This window comes from Bos taurus, chromosome 22 (genome assembly GCF_002263795.3).
Source record: "Bos taurus isolate L1 Dominette 01449 registration number 42190680 breed Hereford chromosome 22, ARS-UCD2.0, whole genome shotgun sequence".
Classification (NCBI taxonomy): Eukaryota; Metazoa; Chordata; class Mammalia; order Artiodactyla; family Bovidae; genus Bos; species Bos taurus.
In genome coordinates this window covers 14,678,719-14,697,238 of record NC_037349.1, presented here as the reverse complement: position 1 = coordinate 14,697,238, position 18,520 = coordinate 14,678,719, and the positions used below count along the sequence as shown (strand labels likewise).

Genomic DNA, 18,520 nt, shown 5'->3' with positions numbered 1-18,520 from the left:
CCCAGCCTGAGGCACTTTGTTCTGGCGGTCCTAGAGAACGGATACAGCTGCCTCTCAAAATTTAGCGTACCTGCACCTTATGCTGTGGAAACTTCAATTCTAGTTCTGTGTCCCTGGGAAATTCTTACACAGATCCTTAAGGGGACATGTATGAAGAGAAATGTTTACTGAAGCATTACTTTCGTTGGCAGAAAGCAACTGGTATGTCTACCGTGACGGATAAATCATGCAGGCTTACTGTGGGGCAGTGGGCGGGAAGCAGAAGAGCCAGATTTAGATGTAGCCGCATGGATACAGCTTCAGAATGTAACACAGAGTAAAAAAAATGGCATTTATACAAATTAGAAACATATGTGCACAAAATGATGACATATACTCCCAAAGATCCATGTCAAATTCATCTGAATGGTTGCCTATAAGGAGTCAGAAGTTAGGGAGTTAGGTAAATACAGAAGACGTAAGAGACACGGGTTCGATCCCTGGGTCGGGAAAATCCCTTGGAGGAGGGCACGGCAACCCACTCCAGTATTCTTGCCTGGAGAATGTCCATGGACACAGGAGCCTGTCCCCTGACAGGAGGACTATACAGGGCTATAGTCCCTGGGGTCGCAAAGAGTCGGACATGACTGAAACGACTTAGCACGCATAGAGAAAATAAGGAATTAAAAAAACCCACCAACCAAAAAACAACAACAAAAAGAGGACCAGCTAGAGTCAGCAGCTAGGTCTGAGAGCCCTGGAAGAACCAGGGGGTCTGCGTTGCCCCTGGAGATCTTTCCAGGGTGCCCTGGCCTGACTGGACTTGACGGGTTGACAGGGCCTGCCTCTGGGTCCTCCGAAGACCTGTGTGCTCCTGGAGTGTTTCAGCCTCCTGGGCTCCACTGGGGAGCTTGAGCCAAGCCCAGGGGCTGTAATGGGTAGGGATGGTTTCTGGGACCCATGGGGGCAGGGGGAGGAGAGAGAACTGAGAGGAGGGGGTTGCAGAGAGGGAACGCAGGTGGGTGGGAGCCAACTCTGGCCGCCAGGGACCCTCTCCTTAGATTCAGGCTGTCTGACCAAGAGTTTCCTGGCGGAGGTTCTTTCCCACAGGAGGCACTCCACTTAAGGGCTCTCACGGGGACAGCACACAGCTGCAGGGGACAGAGGTGCACCCAAGGCGAGTCTCCCTCCCACCCCATAAATAGCCTGTCCTGGCTCCAGGGCCAGCAGAGTGAGCCCTGGGGAAGTGAAACTGGAGGGGGCTGGAGCTGGGAGGCAAGAAGGGGACCAGGACCATGCCTGCCCTGAGGGGTTGTTCCAGGCACATTTTCTGAGGCCCCAGGGATGAGAGCGAGGGCTGAAAGCAAGGAACACGGGGCCAGAACAAGGATGCACTTTCTCACAGGGCTGTCCAACAGCGCTCGGGGAGGTTGTGAGCACCCCACCACGAAGGTGCGCAAGCAGAGTTGAGATGACAAGATGGGACCTTGGAACATACCGTTCCCATCTCAAAGATACTGTCTCGTTCGGGGCAGCTGGTGTCCACGAGGACATCAGCCTGTCTCCCGGAACGCCTCTTGTCGTGTCCAGCCCATGGGGTGAGCCAGTCGCCAGTTGCAGGAAATAGCCTGTGCCAGCGCCCATTTGAAGAGTAAATATTAGTCTTTTCAAGAGCGGTCTGTTCTCTGTCACTTGGCACAGAGGACACTGAACCGGTGCTGGGTGTTGGGGGGGTTGCCTATTGGCCCCCACACCCAGATGGAATCTCTGGACCGGGTTACTGCCACAGTGTAGCTCCAAGGAACCACTCTCCCCGTGTCTGAGCAGGTATCCCCTCCCAGTGACCATGCGAGCTGTGGGCGCTGGAGCCCCTGCTTAGGGGAGGTTCCAATAGCATTGAGGCCCCAAGGCCCAGGATGTAGCTCTCACATACTGTCAGGGCTGCTGCTGCACATGCAGGGGACTGGATCTTTTGACCTGGACCTCAAAGTCTCTGGGCCCCAGTTCTGACTTATATGGTTTAAAATCCTCTGATGACCAGGAAAGGGAAACCGCCTGTCACCACGCCACCCTTTGGGGTGACCTTGTCCAACCACCCCAACCAACAGAGCGCCCCTTCCCCAAGCCCGTCTTGCCTTCTTTATTCTATAATTTTCCTCTCTTATTTATTGACTCCTCCATTGGAGGCTCAGCTCTGTGAGCACAGGACCTCTGCCTTGGTCTCTGTTTAGAACAGTGCACACAGCAAGAGCTCAGTCACTATTTGCGGAGTGAACAGAATGACGTTAATACTGTGAAAATAATAAACCGGTATCATTCTCGTGCCCTAAGCCCTGAAATCACACTACTTTGAAGCCCTTCCACCATGACAACCAGGGAAGGGGTGGGGATGGGTGAAGCCATCTCTGGGAACAGGGAGGATGTGGGGAGGGGGGGATGGAGGGAAGGAGGATGAGGGGCTGAGGATGGGGGGAGGATGGGGTAGAGGGTGGATTGGGGGAGGAAAACCCAGCTTCAGCTGGTGAGTGGTGGGAAGAGGAGGGGACACATCTCTCAGATGCTTGTTTAGGTTTCATTCTCTGGGATAAAAGCTTGAAGGGAAAGGAATTGAAAACTGAAGCTAGAGGTGGGTATGTCCCCCTCTGCATTGGAAGATAGCCTCCCCTGCCCCCCCACCAGGCAACCTGTGGCTCTCAGGAGGCCCTGCTGGGTAAAGACAGTGGAGCTACAGATTTGAAGGCAAGAAGGTCAGAGTAGGCACCTTCTCTCAAGCCTCCTTCCACTCCCAGAGGCCTGGAAGGTTCCAGAAGTTCCTCTGCTCCATGGAGCATGGGGAAGGTGGCTGAGTGGGGACCTGTGGGCCTGTCTCAGCATTGCTGGGCCCAGTGCAGAGGTGAGAGCAGCTCATCCCCAGGGTGGAAATGGAGGGATGGCTGGGGCTGGAGCGGTCTGAGGAGCCAGAGTGAACTGAGATGGGGCCTAGAGCCGGGAGCACAGGCTGGGAGTCCACGAGCGCCTGGCCACCGTGAATGTCCACCGAGACCTTAGAAGACTCTAGCCTAGTTTGTGCCAGGCTTCTTTCTCTCCTGCCACAAGGCCGCCTGTATTGGGCTCTGCCTCGTGTCTTCTTCACCCGCCTCTGCCGTTCCTGCAGGAAAAACTGACCCCACCTCAGCTGTCCCACACAGCTCTTGCTTTCTGCCCCAGGGCCTCCAGAGTCATTGTGGGACAGCTGCAGGCATCCACTTACACTCAGTCCTGCCCTGCCCAGCAGTGTGAGGCACTCCTTGGAGGGTCCCCGTGGACACGAGTTCCCACTGGCAGAGCGGTGACCAGCTCAATAGCCCCCTGGAGTATTGGCGCTCTCAGTTTCCCCGTGTCATATTTCTCTGTTCCCTGTTCCTGGTTCCTGGTCATGGGCTCTGATTTCTGGGGACTCAGGCCGCAAAGTCACCTGAGCCTCTGTGCTAGAAATGGCCCACTGGCCGTTGGTGTCCCCTCCCTGGCCCCCTCCATATTTCCCTGGGTTGCAGGGGCTAGAAGGCCCAGACCCCCCGACTGCTGAGAATTCAGATGCAACTTAGAGGGAGGCTCTTTGGGAGCAAGTGGAAGGCAGAAGGGGAGTGGGGGCCTCTCTTCCTGTGGCGTGGTGGCTGCTGGGTGGGATCTGGCAGATGTGAGTTTTTGCCACAGCAGCATACTCTGCTCCACTTCCTTGTCACCAGTTTAATGGGTGTGCAACTCGGACACTGACAATAATTTCCTTCAAGGTAGTAGCTGGGGTGGTGTGACCACAAAGCTAGGAGTGCCCTAGTTTTCATTCTTCCAAACTTTTATACGTTTGTTTACTTTCCTACTTTCAATCTCTTTCTGGGACTTCCCTTGTGGTCGGGTGGCTAAGACTGTGCTCCTAATGCAGGGGAATCTGGGTTCAGTCCCAGGGAACAAGAACCCAAATGCTGCAACCAAGACCGGGTACAATCAAGTAAATACACAAATGATAAATGTTTAAAATCTCTTTTTGCACAGAGACTTAGAGTGTTTTCTAGGTCTGACCACTGACCCATCACTGGTTTGGCTTCCTCCCCTCTGCCATCTACCACACCCACAGGCTTAGATGGAGGGAATCCAGAAGGCCATACACTTACCCAAAGAGGCGTCCCAAAGGAGACTGAGAGTCAGACTCTGTTGGTTGCCTACTCAACAGCTATCTGCCTCTATCAGATCGATCCTTCCTCCTTATTAGATCGACTTGCCTCTGAAAGCCTGGTCTCTCTTACAGCCAGGGCTTGCGTGTGTGACCTAGTCCTAGCCAAGGAGCCTGAAGAGAGTATATAGAAAGTAGGTTCTGGGATAGCTTATTTTCCTGACAAAAAAGAGACACACAGGAAGCACTCTCCTCCCTGCCAGTGAATGGGGTCCTGTGAGAATGTGATGCTTGGAGCAACAGCAACCATCTTGCAATCAAGAGACAATAAGTCTGAGGACAAAAGTCAACACATTGAGGATGGTAGAGTGGACAGGAAACATCTAGGTCTAAGTTGACATTTATTGAGCCTCTGAATTAATCTTGGAGCTCCCTACTTCTAGTGGGCATCACCCTGGCAGGACCCCTTCCCTCTGGGCCACATAGAGGCTGGCTCAGAACTCTTCAAAGTTTTTTCCATGCCAATATGCTGAGCTCAGAGACACTGGGACCTCTGGGAGCTGGGCTGGGACTATGGTGAGGCAAGTGAGGCACTGTTTTTGGATGCAAAACTTAAGGGGGTTGCAAAAAACTCAGTGGTAATCAGGATAAGTATTATAATGCAATATTAAAAAAAATCAAAACTAATGTCAAAGCACAAAATGAGCAAAAAATATCAAGATTTTGAAATAAAGACAATAAAGAGTCAGGCTCACCAATTAGGTCTGCCTTTAGGTTTCTGTACAGGGCAATCAAAGTGAATCTGACCTATGACAATTCATATAATGAAGCAGGGTTCTGGGGCTGTGAGAACTGAGTTCAAGGCTGGGCTGCACTGATGACTTACTGGCGATCCCAAGTCCCTTCCCTCCTCTCTGGATTTCATCTGTCCTGCCTGGGGGCTGGGGCATTGCCTGGATGGCCTCCTGACCCATCTTCCTCATCCTCCCATGGCCTGCAGAGGGTTCTGTCCCTTTTTCTGGGAGGCTGCGTCTCCCAGGCCATCGACTCCTGGCTATTAATATCTCAGCCATCCCTGGCCTGATCAGGGTGTTTAATGACTGCCAGCTGTGGCTCCGGCCCCCTCCCCCGGGAGAGATAAGAGCAGTTCCTGTTCCCACATGGAGGGAACAGCAAGGAGTGGGGGGTGCGGGTGTGGGGTCATTGCCCGTTAAAACAGGCCCTGGGCAAGTGATGGGAACTGAGGCACTGATACCAGCTCTTCACTCCAACCACCCCTGCCTGCCAACCAGATGGAGGTGCCTGGGGATATAGACTCCCTGAGCCCACCCCCAGGGGCTGCTCTGGTCTCCCTACCTCCTGCCTGGGCTCTGGCCCCTTAGATCAGGTTCCAGCAGTCTTGGGTCTTCTCCCAGGTACCCCACAGACCTTACTTCAGCATGTTCCAAACCAGGTCCTCCCCATCTGGATGATGGACTGGCAGCTTTTCCTTGGGGTTCTTCTCAGCAGCCAGAGTGGCCTGCCCAAAACCCACCCTCTCCCTTTGGCTTCATTTAAGAAGCCCCTACTGAATTCCTGCTGCAAAGAGCCCCCTCATACTTGCTTACTTGGATTCAGGTGATTCTGGCACCTCTTCTGTTCCCTTGGAATCTGGCGACTCCTCCCTAGTTCTCAGGAAGTATCCCTCACCTGGAAGATGCTCCTTATCCATTCTACTGGCAGACTGGTCACCTCCTTGGGCATCCTGTCCTCCGGAGTGGCAGGAGTCATCTACATGATGGCAGTCTGTGCCAGGATGGTGGGGGCGCTACTTGTCTTCCCAGAGTGAGCCCACCTGAGTTAACTGGGCTTTGCCCTTAGGGTCTGGGGTCAGATGTGGTCAAGGGCCAGGGCCTCGCCTGCAGGCTACCAGAGGTCTGGTTCTACCTGGGGTCACAGCTGGGTCCGAGGCTGGAAGCACTGTCACAAGGGCTTGGTTGGAGGGCCCATCCTGGGTCTCTTTCATCCCAAGCTGTCTCTGGGATCATCAATCCTGTGTCCTCACCACCTCCTCTCTCTCTTGAATCTCATTCTGAAATGGATCTGAGGGAGAGAGGCCTGACCCCTTTGTCACCTGGCCTTCTGGGGAGGGGCCTCCACTCAGGTATTTGGGTCCCTAAGGCTAACCTTGGTGAAGTCCTCGAGGCACCCACCAGGTGGCGATAGAGATGAGCTGGTCTGGTCTGATCGTGCCCAGAAAGGCAGGAGAGGTACTGGTGAGGGGTGCAGGAGAAATTCTGCTCGTGGTCACCCCTATTCTACTCCCAGTTCATACACAGCCTAGGATGTCTGCTCATGACCTCTGCTGGCCAGGAACCGTGTTTCAACTTCTGTCCATTCCTGAATGCCCCTCAACCCCTGCCAGGAGGGGGGAGTTGTGGGGTGGCAGGGCCCCACCTCTGTCCTTTTTTTTTCTTTGTCCCTGTCTTGGGTCTCTCTCTCTTTTTCCATCCTCCTGGATGATAACTCTGCTTCTCTTCCCAGATATGACTCACTAATGGAGGGATTTTAGGCAGAGTGGTGACTGGGCCAGGACCAGGCAGAAAGTTTGCAGGAAGGGGAACCCAAGGAGGTCAACGGGAGCAATGGCTTTGAATCCATCCGTTGCTGACCAGCATCATCTTCTTCACCCTGCAGCCTCTGTGTTTAAACCTATTAGAGGCATTGTCTGTTTCTGGTGACACTTATTCTGTCCTCTGCCACCCGGAGAACAGCAACATGGTCATCTCATGACCTGCATGCTCTTTGGGTGTCGGTGCCCAGACGTAACCACTTCTGGGACTGCGGACAGCTCTGTCAGCTGTCTTGTATAGTTCCAAGAATAGAACTGTCTCTTCTTGGTTGGATTTAGGGGGCAGGGGGACACAACAAGGACGGGATAGAACTTCACCACCCTCAGAGGAGAGAGGAGGGTACCACTGAGCAATATGTGAGTTGAAAGCCCTTAGAACTGTGTGTTCCTCACATGGAAGCCAGAGGGGTGGTGGCGTCTGACTTTGGTGACGATTTTGACCAGCCCTCCTTGGAATGAGGGATGGGGGGATGGCCACGAGTTGGAAGCTGGTCCGCATTTTATCCCACATGGGAACACCAACCACCAGGAAAACCAGGCTAATCCAACCCAGTGTTTATTGTTGCACAAGGCTGTTTGCAGTCCTGAGGGGATCTTCTGGCTGGGGCGTGGGTAGCAGGCCGTGTGGCCACAGGGGTGCAGGGAAGATACAGGCTGTGACAACCCCCAGGCTCTTGTCCAGAGGATACACGGGCCAGAGGACTCCTCAGCCACACTCCGGGGAGAATGGGAATGGGGTTTGGGGATGGTGCTAATAATGATACCAGTGGTGATACAAATAAGCAAGAGGATCCTGCTGGTTACAATATATAAAAGGCAGCATAAAAGTCTGTGCTTTCACTTTCCCATCAGCAAGATCTGAATTCAAATCCTGTCTGTGTGACAAGGTGAGGTCCCTGCTCTGTGTGAGGCTCACTGTGATTTAGTGCCCACCTTGCCGGGTTGCTGTGAGGATGAAGGGGCCTGTGAGCGTCCATCATCTCTGAGCCTGGTGCTAATAGTTGGCACACAGGTGGGCAGCTCCCATAGCCCATGAGGATCGGTAGGGCTGGAGGTAATCTACTGGAATTGGTCCAGCCATCCCGGGGCAACTCCACCTTAGCAGGGACTATGGAGATAGCTGCCCTCCCCAAACTGAAAACTCCTTGTTTACAACCGCACCTGCTGGAGGCAGAAAAACTCATTCACTGCGAAGAGCTGGCAGCTATGAGGAGGCACTGAGGGAGGGGACCGCATGTCTGGAGAGATGCCTGAATGGTGATGCTTAACCCCAAAGAACCTGATGTCAGCGGTGGAACTTCAGGCACTGTCCAGGTGGTGGTGGCAGGTGACCTTTCGGGGCAGTACCCTTGTCGCCTGAGATAACAGCACATTCCCAAATGCACTGTCTGGGGATAGGCGGTGGCCTTTCTCCGATGGCTCTCGAGAGCTACCGGGGGTGGAATCAAGAGAATATGCAGGTTTCTTGCCCTCGATTGGAGGAGGGAGTCTTTGGGGGGCGGAGTCTGAAGACTGAGCTTCACCCCACGTCTTCCAGGTAGGAGCTTCCAGTGTTCCTCCACCTATGTACCCTCGTCCTCCAGGCAGGCGCAAAGGCAGCATTCTCCAGGGGCTTCCGGACAGTGATCTGGGGGCCCTGGGAAGCCTCCTGAGCTCAGGGCTGGGGCTGACCTCGCCCGAGAGGTCTCTGTCCCCGGTGCCGCGCGGGGTGGCGGGCGGTGCCGGCGAGAGGGGTCGCCCACCCGCCTGGGCACCTGGCGGTCAGACCAGGGAGACTTCGGCCTGGAAGCTGGAGGAGCGGCCCGCACCCGGGCTGACGCGGGTCAGCATGGAGACCTGCGTGCTGCATGTGGCCCCGTTGCTGCCTGCGGACGGGTGCTGGTATTTGGGGTCCCAACCCAAGACGCCCTGCAGGTGCCAGCGCCGCCACTTCCGCCGCAGCTCTGCCTGCACCTGGGAGAAGGGAGAGTGGTCAGGCCCGCCCCAAGGAAGCCTCCTGCCATGCTGACTGGGCTGTACTCCATCTAGGATGCGGACCCGGTCAGTCATATCCTCTTGAGGAGTCTAATGTGAGGGGCCAGAGGCTACTTTGGGCGCTGCAGAGATGGGACCTCCTTGGTGGAGCCAGGTCAAATCAAGCGATTGGAGTTGAGGGAGGTGGGAGCCAGAGAGGATCAGAGAATGCAGTCTAGGGAGGGAGTGGGATGCTGCCTGGGGTGGCTGTACTGTAGTCTCCTGATCTTTGCCTTCTAAATCACTTGAACTCATCCAAGTAGATTTTTTGCTTTGTAACCAGGCTCCACAGTGACTCAACCTTCTCTTGCTGCCTCCAACCATCCCCGCTCACACTGCACATAGCCACCCAACACAGCACTTCTCACATTCTTCTCTCACGAATCACACGAATCCCCGGAGATTTTCTTAAAAGCAGATTCAAAGTCAGCAAGTCCGGGGTCGTCTCAGAAATCAGCATTTTAAGCAAGGTCCTAGGTGCCATCACTGACGAACTAGTCTGAGGACCACCTTTGGCATAGCAAGGTTTGACCCTTCTCTGCTCTCCACATCAGGGCTTTTGGACCCTGGGGCGACGAGACTCTGTTCCCTGGTCCCCAAGGTCTGGGAGGGGCTTACCTCGCCATTCAGGAAGCAGTAGAGGATGGCCACCACGAAACCCTGGGGAGGAAGGGAGCAGGAGAAGTGAGGTAGATAGACCCAGAGAGCCCCAAGCCCTGCCCTACCCGTGTTCCCTCGGTTAATCAAAGGGCTAAACGTAGAGTAGGTGCTTAATAGATACTTATTACAATGAAAAGATTGGCACCTAGGGGCAAGAGGCCAAGGCCCCAGGAGAATCCCCTCCCTTAAAGCCCAGAGAAGAATGCAGCCTTACGTCCACAGTTCCTACCTGGAAAGAACCCACGACGAGCTCAAAGACCAGTTTCACTTCAGCCTTAAAGTTGTCGGGGAAGAAGGCGAACATGATGTAGTGCACGCCAAACAGGGGGATCAGCAGAAGGGTGGACTTGGCCAATCTCCTGGGGACAGGGGAGGGGCAGGCAGTGGGCATGCGTGTCCACACATGTGGCCACAGAAGACAGGGACAAGGAGCAGGATGTGTGAGGATGGGCTGTGGGTTCTCGCCAGCCCTTTGCCCACATATTTCTGTTCTGTATCTGCAGTGCCTATATCCTCATGCCCCCCGGCCGTCCTCCCCTGGACAGGCTCATGAGAGACAGAGTGTAAGCCCTCTATTTCACTTCCTGGAGGAGAGCACATAAAGGAAGGCCACTGCTGAAAAACCCAAGGATGATGCGTAATAGTGGTTATTTCAGGCTCCATGGCCACTAATGGGGATATTAAGCAACGGGACATCATGGTTTGTTTTTCCCTGGTCTCAATTTCTACAATCTGTACAATGGGGTGAGTGTATGCTCAACAGGGTCAAGTAAGAGAAGTGGTTTTTCAGTCTCTACATCGTGTCCAGCTCTTTGGGATCCCATGGACTGCAGCACACCAGGCTTCCTTGTCCTTCACTATCTCCCAGAGTTTGCTCAAACTCATCTCCACTGAGTTGGTGATGCCATCCAACCACTGTAAACTCGGAAGTGCTTTGGGTGCTACAAAGTGCAATGTTTTCATGAGAGACCAATGCTTTATTGGAATTTGAGGGCCTTTGGGAAGGAAGGCTTTGTCATTGGGTTGCTGACCGCATCTGTCCAAGGTCACTTGGGAGGATGGTGGGTGCTCAAGTTTGTGCTTGGTCACCAAGGGTGACTCAGGGTCAACTAGCAAAGGCCTGTCTTTGGCTTCTCTGCTGTGTCCACTTCCTCAGGAGTTGCTACCTTCTCTGGGATCACACCCCTTTCCCCCCGCCTTCCCCTGACCAATACACGCAACCCCAGCATTCTCCAAAAGACCAGCTCTTCCTTTACTACCCTTGCGTGCTCAGCAGGGTCCACGCTCACTTGAAACGCCTTGCCGCTTTCCTGTGGAACAGGGCTGATCCTGGTTCAGGCCTCCCAGCCCCCTGACCTGATAGCTGGTCCAGGCAGCGTGAACCCACAGTCCTCTGGCTGGGAGAGGTCTGAGGGGTGGATGTGTCTCTGCCTTTATCTCTCCTGCCCTGGCAGTCAGTCCAGGGGAGCCTAGCCCTGAGTCTAAGGACCCACAGCAAACTATGGGCAGAAGAGCTGGCCTGGCCCCACCCACTCCTTCCTGGACCTGGTTCCCCACCACACCAATATCCCCAGCCCTGCCCACCGCTATCTGGCTGCAAACCTATCCCACGCACCCGCGACTGGCAGATGGAGGCTTTCTTTAAACTGAAGGCTTGTGGGGAGGTGGAGAGTGGGAGCTGACAGTCCCTCCACAGGGAGCTCCATCTTCCACTCCCCCCACCTCTTCTGCCTGCCGACAGCTGTTCAGTTTCCACCTCACCCACGTGGACCTGGCAATGACCGGCTCGCTCTGCCTCAGATGCAAGCCCTTTTGAGCAGTTGTACATTTGGGGGAAACAAGGCCCTGCAGGCAAAGTAGAGGAAGAGGGGGCACAGGCCTGCTGTGCTAGCCCTCCGGCCCACTGCAGCCCCTGAAGGGCCTTCCTTTCTCAGACTGGAAGGGAAGCCCCGCCTCCACACCCAGCAGGAGGGAGAGCTGTCACACCAGGAACTCAAGTCGTCTTAGTCTCATCAGAGAGAATCGCAGGATTCCAGAATAGAATCCTAAATCCAGCAGCTCGTGACATTCTTTCTAGCCAGATTAGAACAACAGCACAGATTCCCCAGAGAGAAGCTGGGCCCAGGAGAACATTCTAGAATCCCAGCACTGAAAGGCCCTGGTGGGATGCCCCAGGTTTGCCTTGTCTGTGTGGTGCATATAATCAATCTCCTGTTCCCATCTGTGGGTGTACAAACCGACTCACCCTCCCACAGCCACCCGCTTTGGGTTTCTCTAGTTCTGACTTCCAGCCTAATTGTTCTCATGAAACCTGCCGGTTCTCTCATCCCCACAAGCACAGGAATGCCCCTTACACCTTTCAAGCAAGGCTATGACCTCTGTCCCCATGGGCAGTGTGCCCTCGCCCTGCCATGGTGATGTGCTCCCAAACCTTTGAGGAGGAGGAGGGAGTATGGCTCAGTTTCCTCATCTGTGAAATGGGTATGATTTGGAGGAGACTAGGAGAAGGAAATGGCAACCCACTCCAGTATTCTTGCCTGGAGAATCCCATGGACAGAGCAGCCTGGGAGGCTACAGTCCATGGGGTCACAGAGAGTCAGACATGACTGAGCGACTCACACTTGGAGGAGACTATATGGATGGAATGAGATGAAGCCTGGAAACCCCATTGCACGCGCCTGGCATGTAACCTGTGGGTGCCATTACTACTCTCAGGGGGTACTGAGTCCTGAATGTGGCTGTCTCCTTGGTAGACCTGGGGCTCCTCCTAGGCATCCGTCTACCACACCTCATTTTTGTGCCAGGCACGAGTCAGGCACTCGGCACATGGTGTGAAAAGGACACAGGCTATCCACTATCTTCTCGAGCTCCCTAGTTTAGCAGCAGATACACAGCACGGCAGATCCCCTTCTAGGTAAGTTGTGAAGAGAAGTAGGCCTGGGACTCACGGGCCAGGGGAGGGTTGGGGTGGGGACATGTGTGGACTGAGCCAGGCCATGGGGTGGAGCTGGGCAGAGCATGCTGGCTGTTTGGTGACTCTGGAGGGGAGCTTCTAGGGAATGGGTAATGATCTGAGGACTGGAGCTGGTGATATTGGGAGGGCTGGGGCCCTGGACCTGTACTCACGAGTACGGGCTGCTGTCACTCTTCCCGACATCTGGGGCCGCAGTTTCTGAACCAGGATTCCAATGATGCGAATGAACAGGATGAAATTCACCTGGTGGGTGGTGCGGCCAAGGTTAGGTGGTCAGGGAGGGGAGGCAGGGTGTCTAGTCCTCTGGACTGATGGCCTTTTCCACCAAGGCCAAGTTACCTGTCTTTTGTACCTTTTCCCTAGCTCTTCCCTGTTTGGGAGAGTCATCCAGGAACCCTCTTTCACATCCCCAAGGGCTGGGCCTCCCCATTTGCTTTCTCTACTCTAAAGGAAGAACTTCTGGGGAAAGAGCTGGGGACAGTCCTGCCTCAGGCATCGATCAGGAAGTCTAGGTTTCAGTTCTGACCTAGACGTGAATGTCCAGTGGGGCCTTGGTCAATTGCCTACCCACTCCGGGCCCAGTCTCCCCATCCCTAAGTGGTGGGAGCAGGGCTTACCAAGATGGAGGCAAGGATGGGGGCCTTTATGATCCACCACAGTGAGGAGTTGATTGTGTCCCAGCATCTGGGGCGGGGGACGGTGGGAGAGAAGGAAAGCTTGTCCTTGACCCAGGAGAGTCAGTCCCCCTCCCACCGTCCCCAGCTCTGCCCCGGAGCCCTTTAAAAACCACTGGCCCCGAGGCTGTTACTCCCCAGCCCCTCCTGATCCCACCCAGGGGATCTGCCCTGAGTGCCGGGAGCCAGGAGGAGGGGGCCAGCTGACCGCTCACCCATAATCCTCAAAGTGGATCCTGATGATGGTCCAAACCAGGGTGAATGTGCTGGGCACCCCTGTCAGGACCGAAGGAGAGAGAAAGAGGAGAGGGCATGGGAGAAAGAGGGAGAGATGAGGAGGAAGAACCAGGGAGGGACAGGGAGAGAAAAGGGAGGGTTTCCAATGCGGTCACTTGTGGTGGCATATGCAGACAGTTCACTCTGCAGAGATACGATACTGAGGGGGCGAAGCTTTGAGACTGAGGGACTGTGCCTGTCTACAGAAAGCGGGAGTCTTTCTCTCCTTTTGGCAGAGGTGCTTTATAGATTAGCAGCATCCCTGTGTGTTTCGAGGGGTGAAGGGGAAGTGAAAGGATGTTCAGAGAGCCTGTCTGTCCCACAGGTCAGCCCGAGGTGCAGCTGGAGCCAGAGGGCGCCTGCTCAGGGGTCAGACAATTGGAGGACTTTTCTCGATCCTTGGCCAAGTGCCCTGCAGGTAGGACTTGCAGCCCAGCAAGACCTAAGGGTGCAGGCTGGGTTGGTACCCGCCCCCCTAAAGAGCTCCCCGAGCTTTGCCCCCTTGTTCCCATCCTGGCAGCCCTCCCTGGTACCATACCCCAGCCGATGAATATGTACCCCCAGAAGTACTTCCGCTCGGAGAAGAAGGAGACGGCGAGCAGGGTGTGCAGGTAGAGGCCCTCCACCAGCAGCCAGAAGAAGTTGGCCATGACACAGTACTGGAATAAGACCACGGCTGCCTTGCAGCCCACCTGCAGGGGAGGAGCAGGGAGGGGGCTCACTGGAGCAAGCAGGGGTCCCTGCCTGCCCACATTTCTGTCTGTGGTGATCAACAGAACTGCAGTACAGCCAACTTCCTTGTTAGCTCTAATTTTAGACCATCAGATGCTTTGGAATAAGCTCACAATTTTAATTACCCACCCATGAATGTATTATCTATTTATCTTCCTGTCTATATATCTATTAACTCACCTACCCACCCAGTCATCCATCTACCCACCTATCCACTTATCCATACACTTACCCACCTACCCCCAGCATCCACTTTCAAGTCACCCATCTTTCTATCTACCATCCATGCATCCATACATCATCTATCTGCAACCACCATCTTCCATCTGCCAAGCCATCGACACACTCACCTAGCAATCTCTCCATTCATCTATTATCTACATATCAGACATCCACTATGGACTCAGACAGCTGGACATCTCTTCATCCATTCATTTATCCACTTGTCCATCCACCCACTGATATACCCCACCCCTCTACCCATCATCTATCCAATTTTTCTTACTTCATCCTTTTATCCTTCCACCTACTCAAGTCATCTGCACATTATTTACTCAGCCATCCAGCTACCAATCCATCCACTTACCACCTCTGCTACTCAATCACCTTATTCCTATTACTATGGAAAGTAGCTGGAAGAGGTATAAGGAAGGATTCTTGCTCTTATTAGCAAGAGTCCCTTGAGTGTGTAGGGAGAGGAGCTGTGGACTGTGTCAGGAGCCTCAAGGACAGGGGAGGGGAGGGGAGACAGATTGCCTGTAGCAGGAGGGGCTGTGAGCTATAAAGCAAATGGGGGGCGGTGAGATGGAATTTTTGGGGAAAGATAGGGACAGAGAAGAGGAGGATAAGGGGGATGAAGAAATTAGGAAAAAGAGGAGACGGGAGGGGTGCTCATTCCTCTTGGGGGCTGGAGAAGATAGGTGAAGAACGGGTTCCCTAGACAAGTGGGTGAGGACAAGGGAGAAGTCAGGGAGACCCCTGGGGAGGGCAATCAGGGGCTCTGGAAGGCCCAGCTGGCATGATCAGAAGGTCTTCTGGACCCTCTGTCTTCTCCCAAAAACAGTCTTCCATTTCAAAGTAAGCCCAGATACATGTAAGCCAGAGTTTAGAGACACTGTCCTCCAGGAAGTCTTCTGTTTTTCACTCCTCCCTGTACCCAGACCTCAGGTTCCCACCATTCCCTCCTGTGCCCTTGGCTTTGAAGCATCCTCAGAGAGCAGACTCCACTCTTCTCCTGGCTGGAAATTCCTTCCTCGGGTCTTACTTAGGTCCCTCCTGCTATAGGCAGTCCATTCCCCCCCTCCTCCCGCATTTGCTTGACAGCAAGAATAACTCAGATCTTTAACAGGACAATTATCTGTGCTGCTTCTTGCCTTAGAAAAGCTTCACAGAGCTGCTAATGAATAGGGAAGCCACCATTATCCTCAACAAGTGCGCTGGAGGCTGCAGGCTGCTCCCTAGGCTCTGGGGCTCATGTCCCACGGGTCTGAGCCCAGCTCCCAGGCGGGGTCATCTGAGGCACTCTGGGAATGGCCAGAGGGCTCCTCTTGGTGTTCCCTCTCCCTTGAGACACTGAGATTCTACCATCACTCTCTGCAGAGATTCACTTTCAATCTCACTCTTTGGGGAGAAGGTACTGCTGATCCCTGAAGTAACACACTACCTCTGAGGTCACTCGTGAGGCAATGAGTCTTTGACCACAAGGGGTAGACAGGAGCCAGGACTGGTCTCAAGCTCTCTGTCTCTGCTTAGGGCTGTGAGGCACTCAGGAAGGGGCTCAGAATCACCTGGAGATGGATCCTTAGTGATGGGCAATGACTTCTTTAAATGTTCTCAATCTCCCTTCCCTAGGCAGGTCCAGAGTGACTGACGGCAGGGGAAGAAACGAAGAAAAGCAGGGCAGTGTGGGGTGGGACTGGCTCCAGGTGGCCATGGGGTAGGAAAAGGGGGGGCACAGTGAGCAGAGCCCTGGGGATGCAAATGGCAGGGAGGAGGGTTGGAAGGAAGCTCAAATGTCTTTGCATGATGGGGAAACTGAGGCAGGGAGTTTCCCTAAGGTCCCATGGGAAGTTAGCAGTGGAGGCGGGAAGGGGGTTATGGGCTGTGGCACCAAGTGTCCCCTTTCCCACCTACAAGAGGTGTTTCTCATTGGCAGGAGGAGGTGTGTGAACCCCCAGATAGCCAAGCACCCCCGCCTGCTGTGGGAGGGAAGTGGGATTCAAGGAACTGGCAGGCAGGGTCAGACAGGAGTTTGGCCATCTTTGGAGAGAGAGAAAAAGAGACAGGGAGAGAGAGGGGAAGGAGAAGACAGGAGGGAGGAGAGAGAGAAGAGGAGATTCAGGAGAGAGGGCAGAGGGCGGCAGGCCTGGATGGGTCCTCACCGAGCCCTTGGAGCAATGGTCCGTCTCCCCACTGTTGAAGAGGGCCAAGTCTTTGATGAAGACGGCGGCGGCCCTCAGGATGAAGGATATGAAGAGGTGCATATGGATGTAGTTCCGTGTGCAGTGGAGCTTCCTGTGGGAGGCGGCCAGATCTGGGAGGCCGAAGAAGGCCTCAGACCCCCACCCCATCCAACACATCCAGCGCTCTGAGAGAGGGGAGGACTCGAAGCCTCTGAAAGTGGACCCTGCCCTCAAGGGGGACCCTGTCCCCCGGCATCCTATCCACATGTGCAGCCTGGCTTGCTGTACCTCCTTCCAGGGCACAGGCCTCTGGTGACCTATCCCCCAGTGACTGGCACCCTGTGAGGGATGAGGCTGACACAGGGGATCACTTTGAGTGGCCTGCTGTCTCGAGGGGAGGCTGGCCTGGAAGGGGAGCAGGGGCAGGACTGAATAGGGGCTGACCGTGGAGCGAGGAACAGCATGCCTGGGTGCGGAGTGACCTGGTCGGTCTGCTCTGAGGCCTGTGGCTCGGGCTGGTCCTCACCTGAACAGGCTCAGGATGGCCGTGGCGACCAGGAGAGTGGCGAGGGACAGGCTGTAGCCGATGGTGTAGCCGGTCTTCACAGAACTGTAGAACATTGTCTGCTGCTGCTAGAGGGAGGGGGGTGAGGATCTTGGGTGGGGTGAGGGGCGCTCACCTAGGGGCGGGGTGCCCTATGCATCCTGCCTCCCTCCCCTGCCCTGGCAGACCAGGAGGCTGAGGCCTGGGGCTCCCAGCCCCCAGACCCCCTGACTCCCTGGTTTCCACAGACGAGTCAGGGCTGCTTCCCAGGGTGGGGCTGGGGGTTGATCTCAACTCTTCTCTGCTCCTTCGCAGGAGAAATGTCAGTGGAGGAAGGAGCAAAAATGCCACACGTTCCACTGGCCCATCCATTCACTTTTCAGTCATGTGTCCAGCAGACCTTCTGGGCCAACTCTGGGCTTGGTATCTTTGGGCGTAAGACTGCTCACCCTTCAGACCCTCACACGAAGCCCTCCCTCCTCACTGAAGACAATGGTAAAGAAGACACTGCTGTTGTTTAGTCGCTAAGTCTTGTCTGACTCTTTGTGACCCCATGGACTGTAGCCCTCCAGGCTCCTCTGTCCATGGGATTTCCCAGGCAAGAGTACTGGAGTGGGGTGCCATTTCCTCCTCCAGGGTATCCTCCCGACCCAGGGATCGAACCCAAGTCTCCTGCATTAACAGGCAGATTCTTTACCACTGAGCCTCCAGGGAAGCCCAAAGAAGACACTAGGGGTGGGTAGTGTCACAAATTTGTGATTTGTCGGGGCTGGGGTTAGCAGGAGGAGGGCATTCTGGCCTTTCTGGGGAGGTGGGACAAAGTTGGATGCCGAGGGCTTCCTGCTGCCCCTTCCCCATGGATGCACACACAAAGCCAAGGTCACTGGGCAGCCCTTCCTTCCTCCCTGCCTCCCACTCCCTGCTGGAATAGAGGCCAGTGGTTAGATAGGATTTAGTGGATTTAGATCCTGCCTGAGGATCTGGTGGGCTTTGAAGGCCTCTGAGAAAATTGCTGCCCTCTTGGGAGCAGTAAAAGTCCCTATCTGTGAAGGGCATCGGGAGTGGGACAGAAGTCATCACAGACAGCCAGACTGTGTTCACACATCAAAGCTGTGAGGGGCTCCTAGCTCGGGACTCCAGTCATATTCCAGCCTCCCCATCAGTATCTCTCCCTGGCTTCTGGCTCCACATCCTTAGAGAGATCACTGACAGTCTGCTCCAGGGCAGCTCCTGCCCTGGGACTGAGGACAATGGCCCTGGCCCTGTCTCTGACTGGCTGCTGGGTATCTGAGGCCAGTTCCTTGTAGGACCCGCACCTTGGTTTCCCTTCTGCATGACATGGGGGAGGGGTCCTGTCTGCCCTGCCATGCCCAGGGCTGGAGCAAGGTTCCTGCGAGGGGGTGGGGTGGGCAGCCTCAGGGTGATGCTTCAGCTTTGCTGCTATGTGTCATCCTCCTGGACCCTTCAGGGGAGCCGAGGGATGAGCCCCTGGGAATGTGCGCCTGGAG

General features: G+C 54.9%; 1 protein-coding gene across 1 annotated transcript in view; it reads right to left on the bottom strand.

Moving 5' to 3' along the window:
- Positions 1-7,277: 7,277 nt before the first annotated feature.
- VIPR1 (vasoactive intestinal peptide receptor 1) overlaps positions 7,278-18,520 on the bottom strand; it is a 31,860-nt gene continuing 20,617 nt past the window's right edge. Inside the window, 10 exon segments of the mRNA NM_001081607.2 lie at positions 7,278-8,690; positions 9,369-9,410; positions 9,640-9,769; positions 12,537-12,573; positions 12,576-12,627; positions 13,002-13,068; positions 13,274-13,334; positions 13,873-14,026; positions 16,448-16,580; positions 16,995-17,098. Coding sequence (NP_001075076.1) covers positions 8,499-8,690; positions 9,369-9,410; positions 9,640-9,769; positions 12,537-12,573; positions 12,576-12,627; positions 13,002-13,068; positions 13,274-13,334; positions 13,873-14,026; positions 16,448-16,580; positions 16,995-17,098 — 972 coding nt within the window. The 3' untranslated portion in view covers positions 7,278-8,498.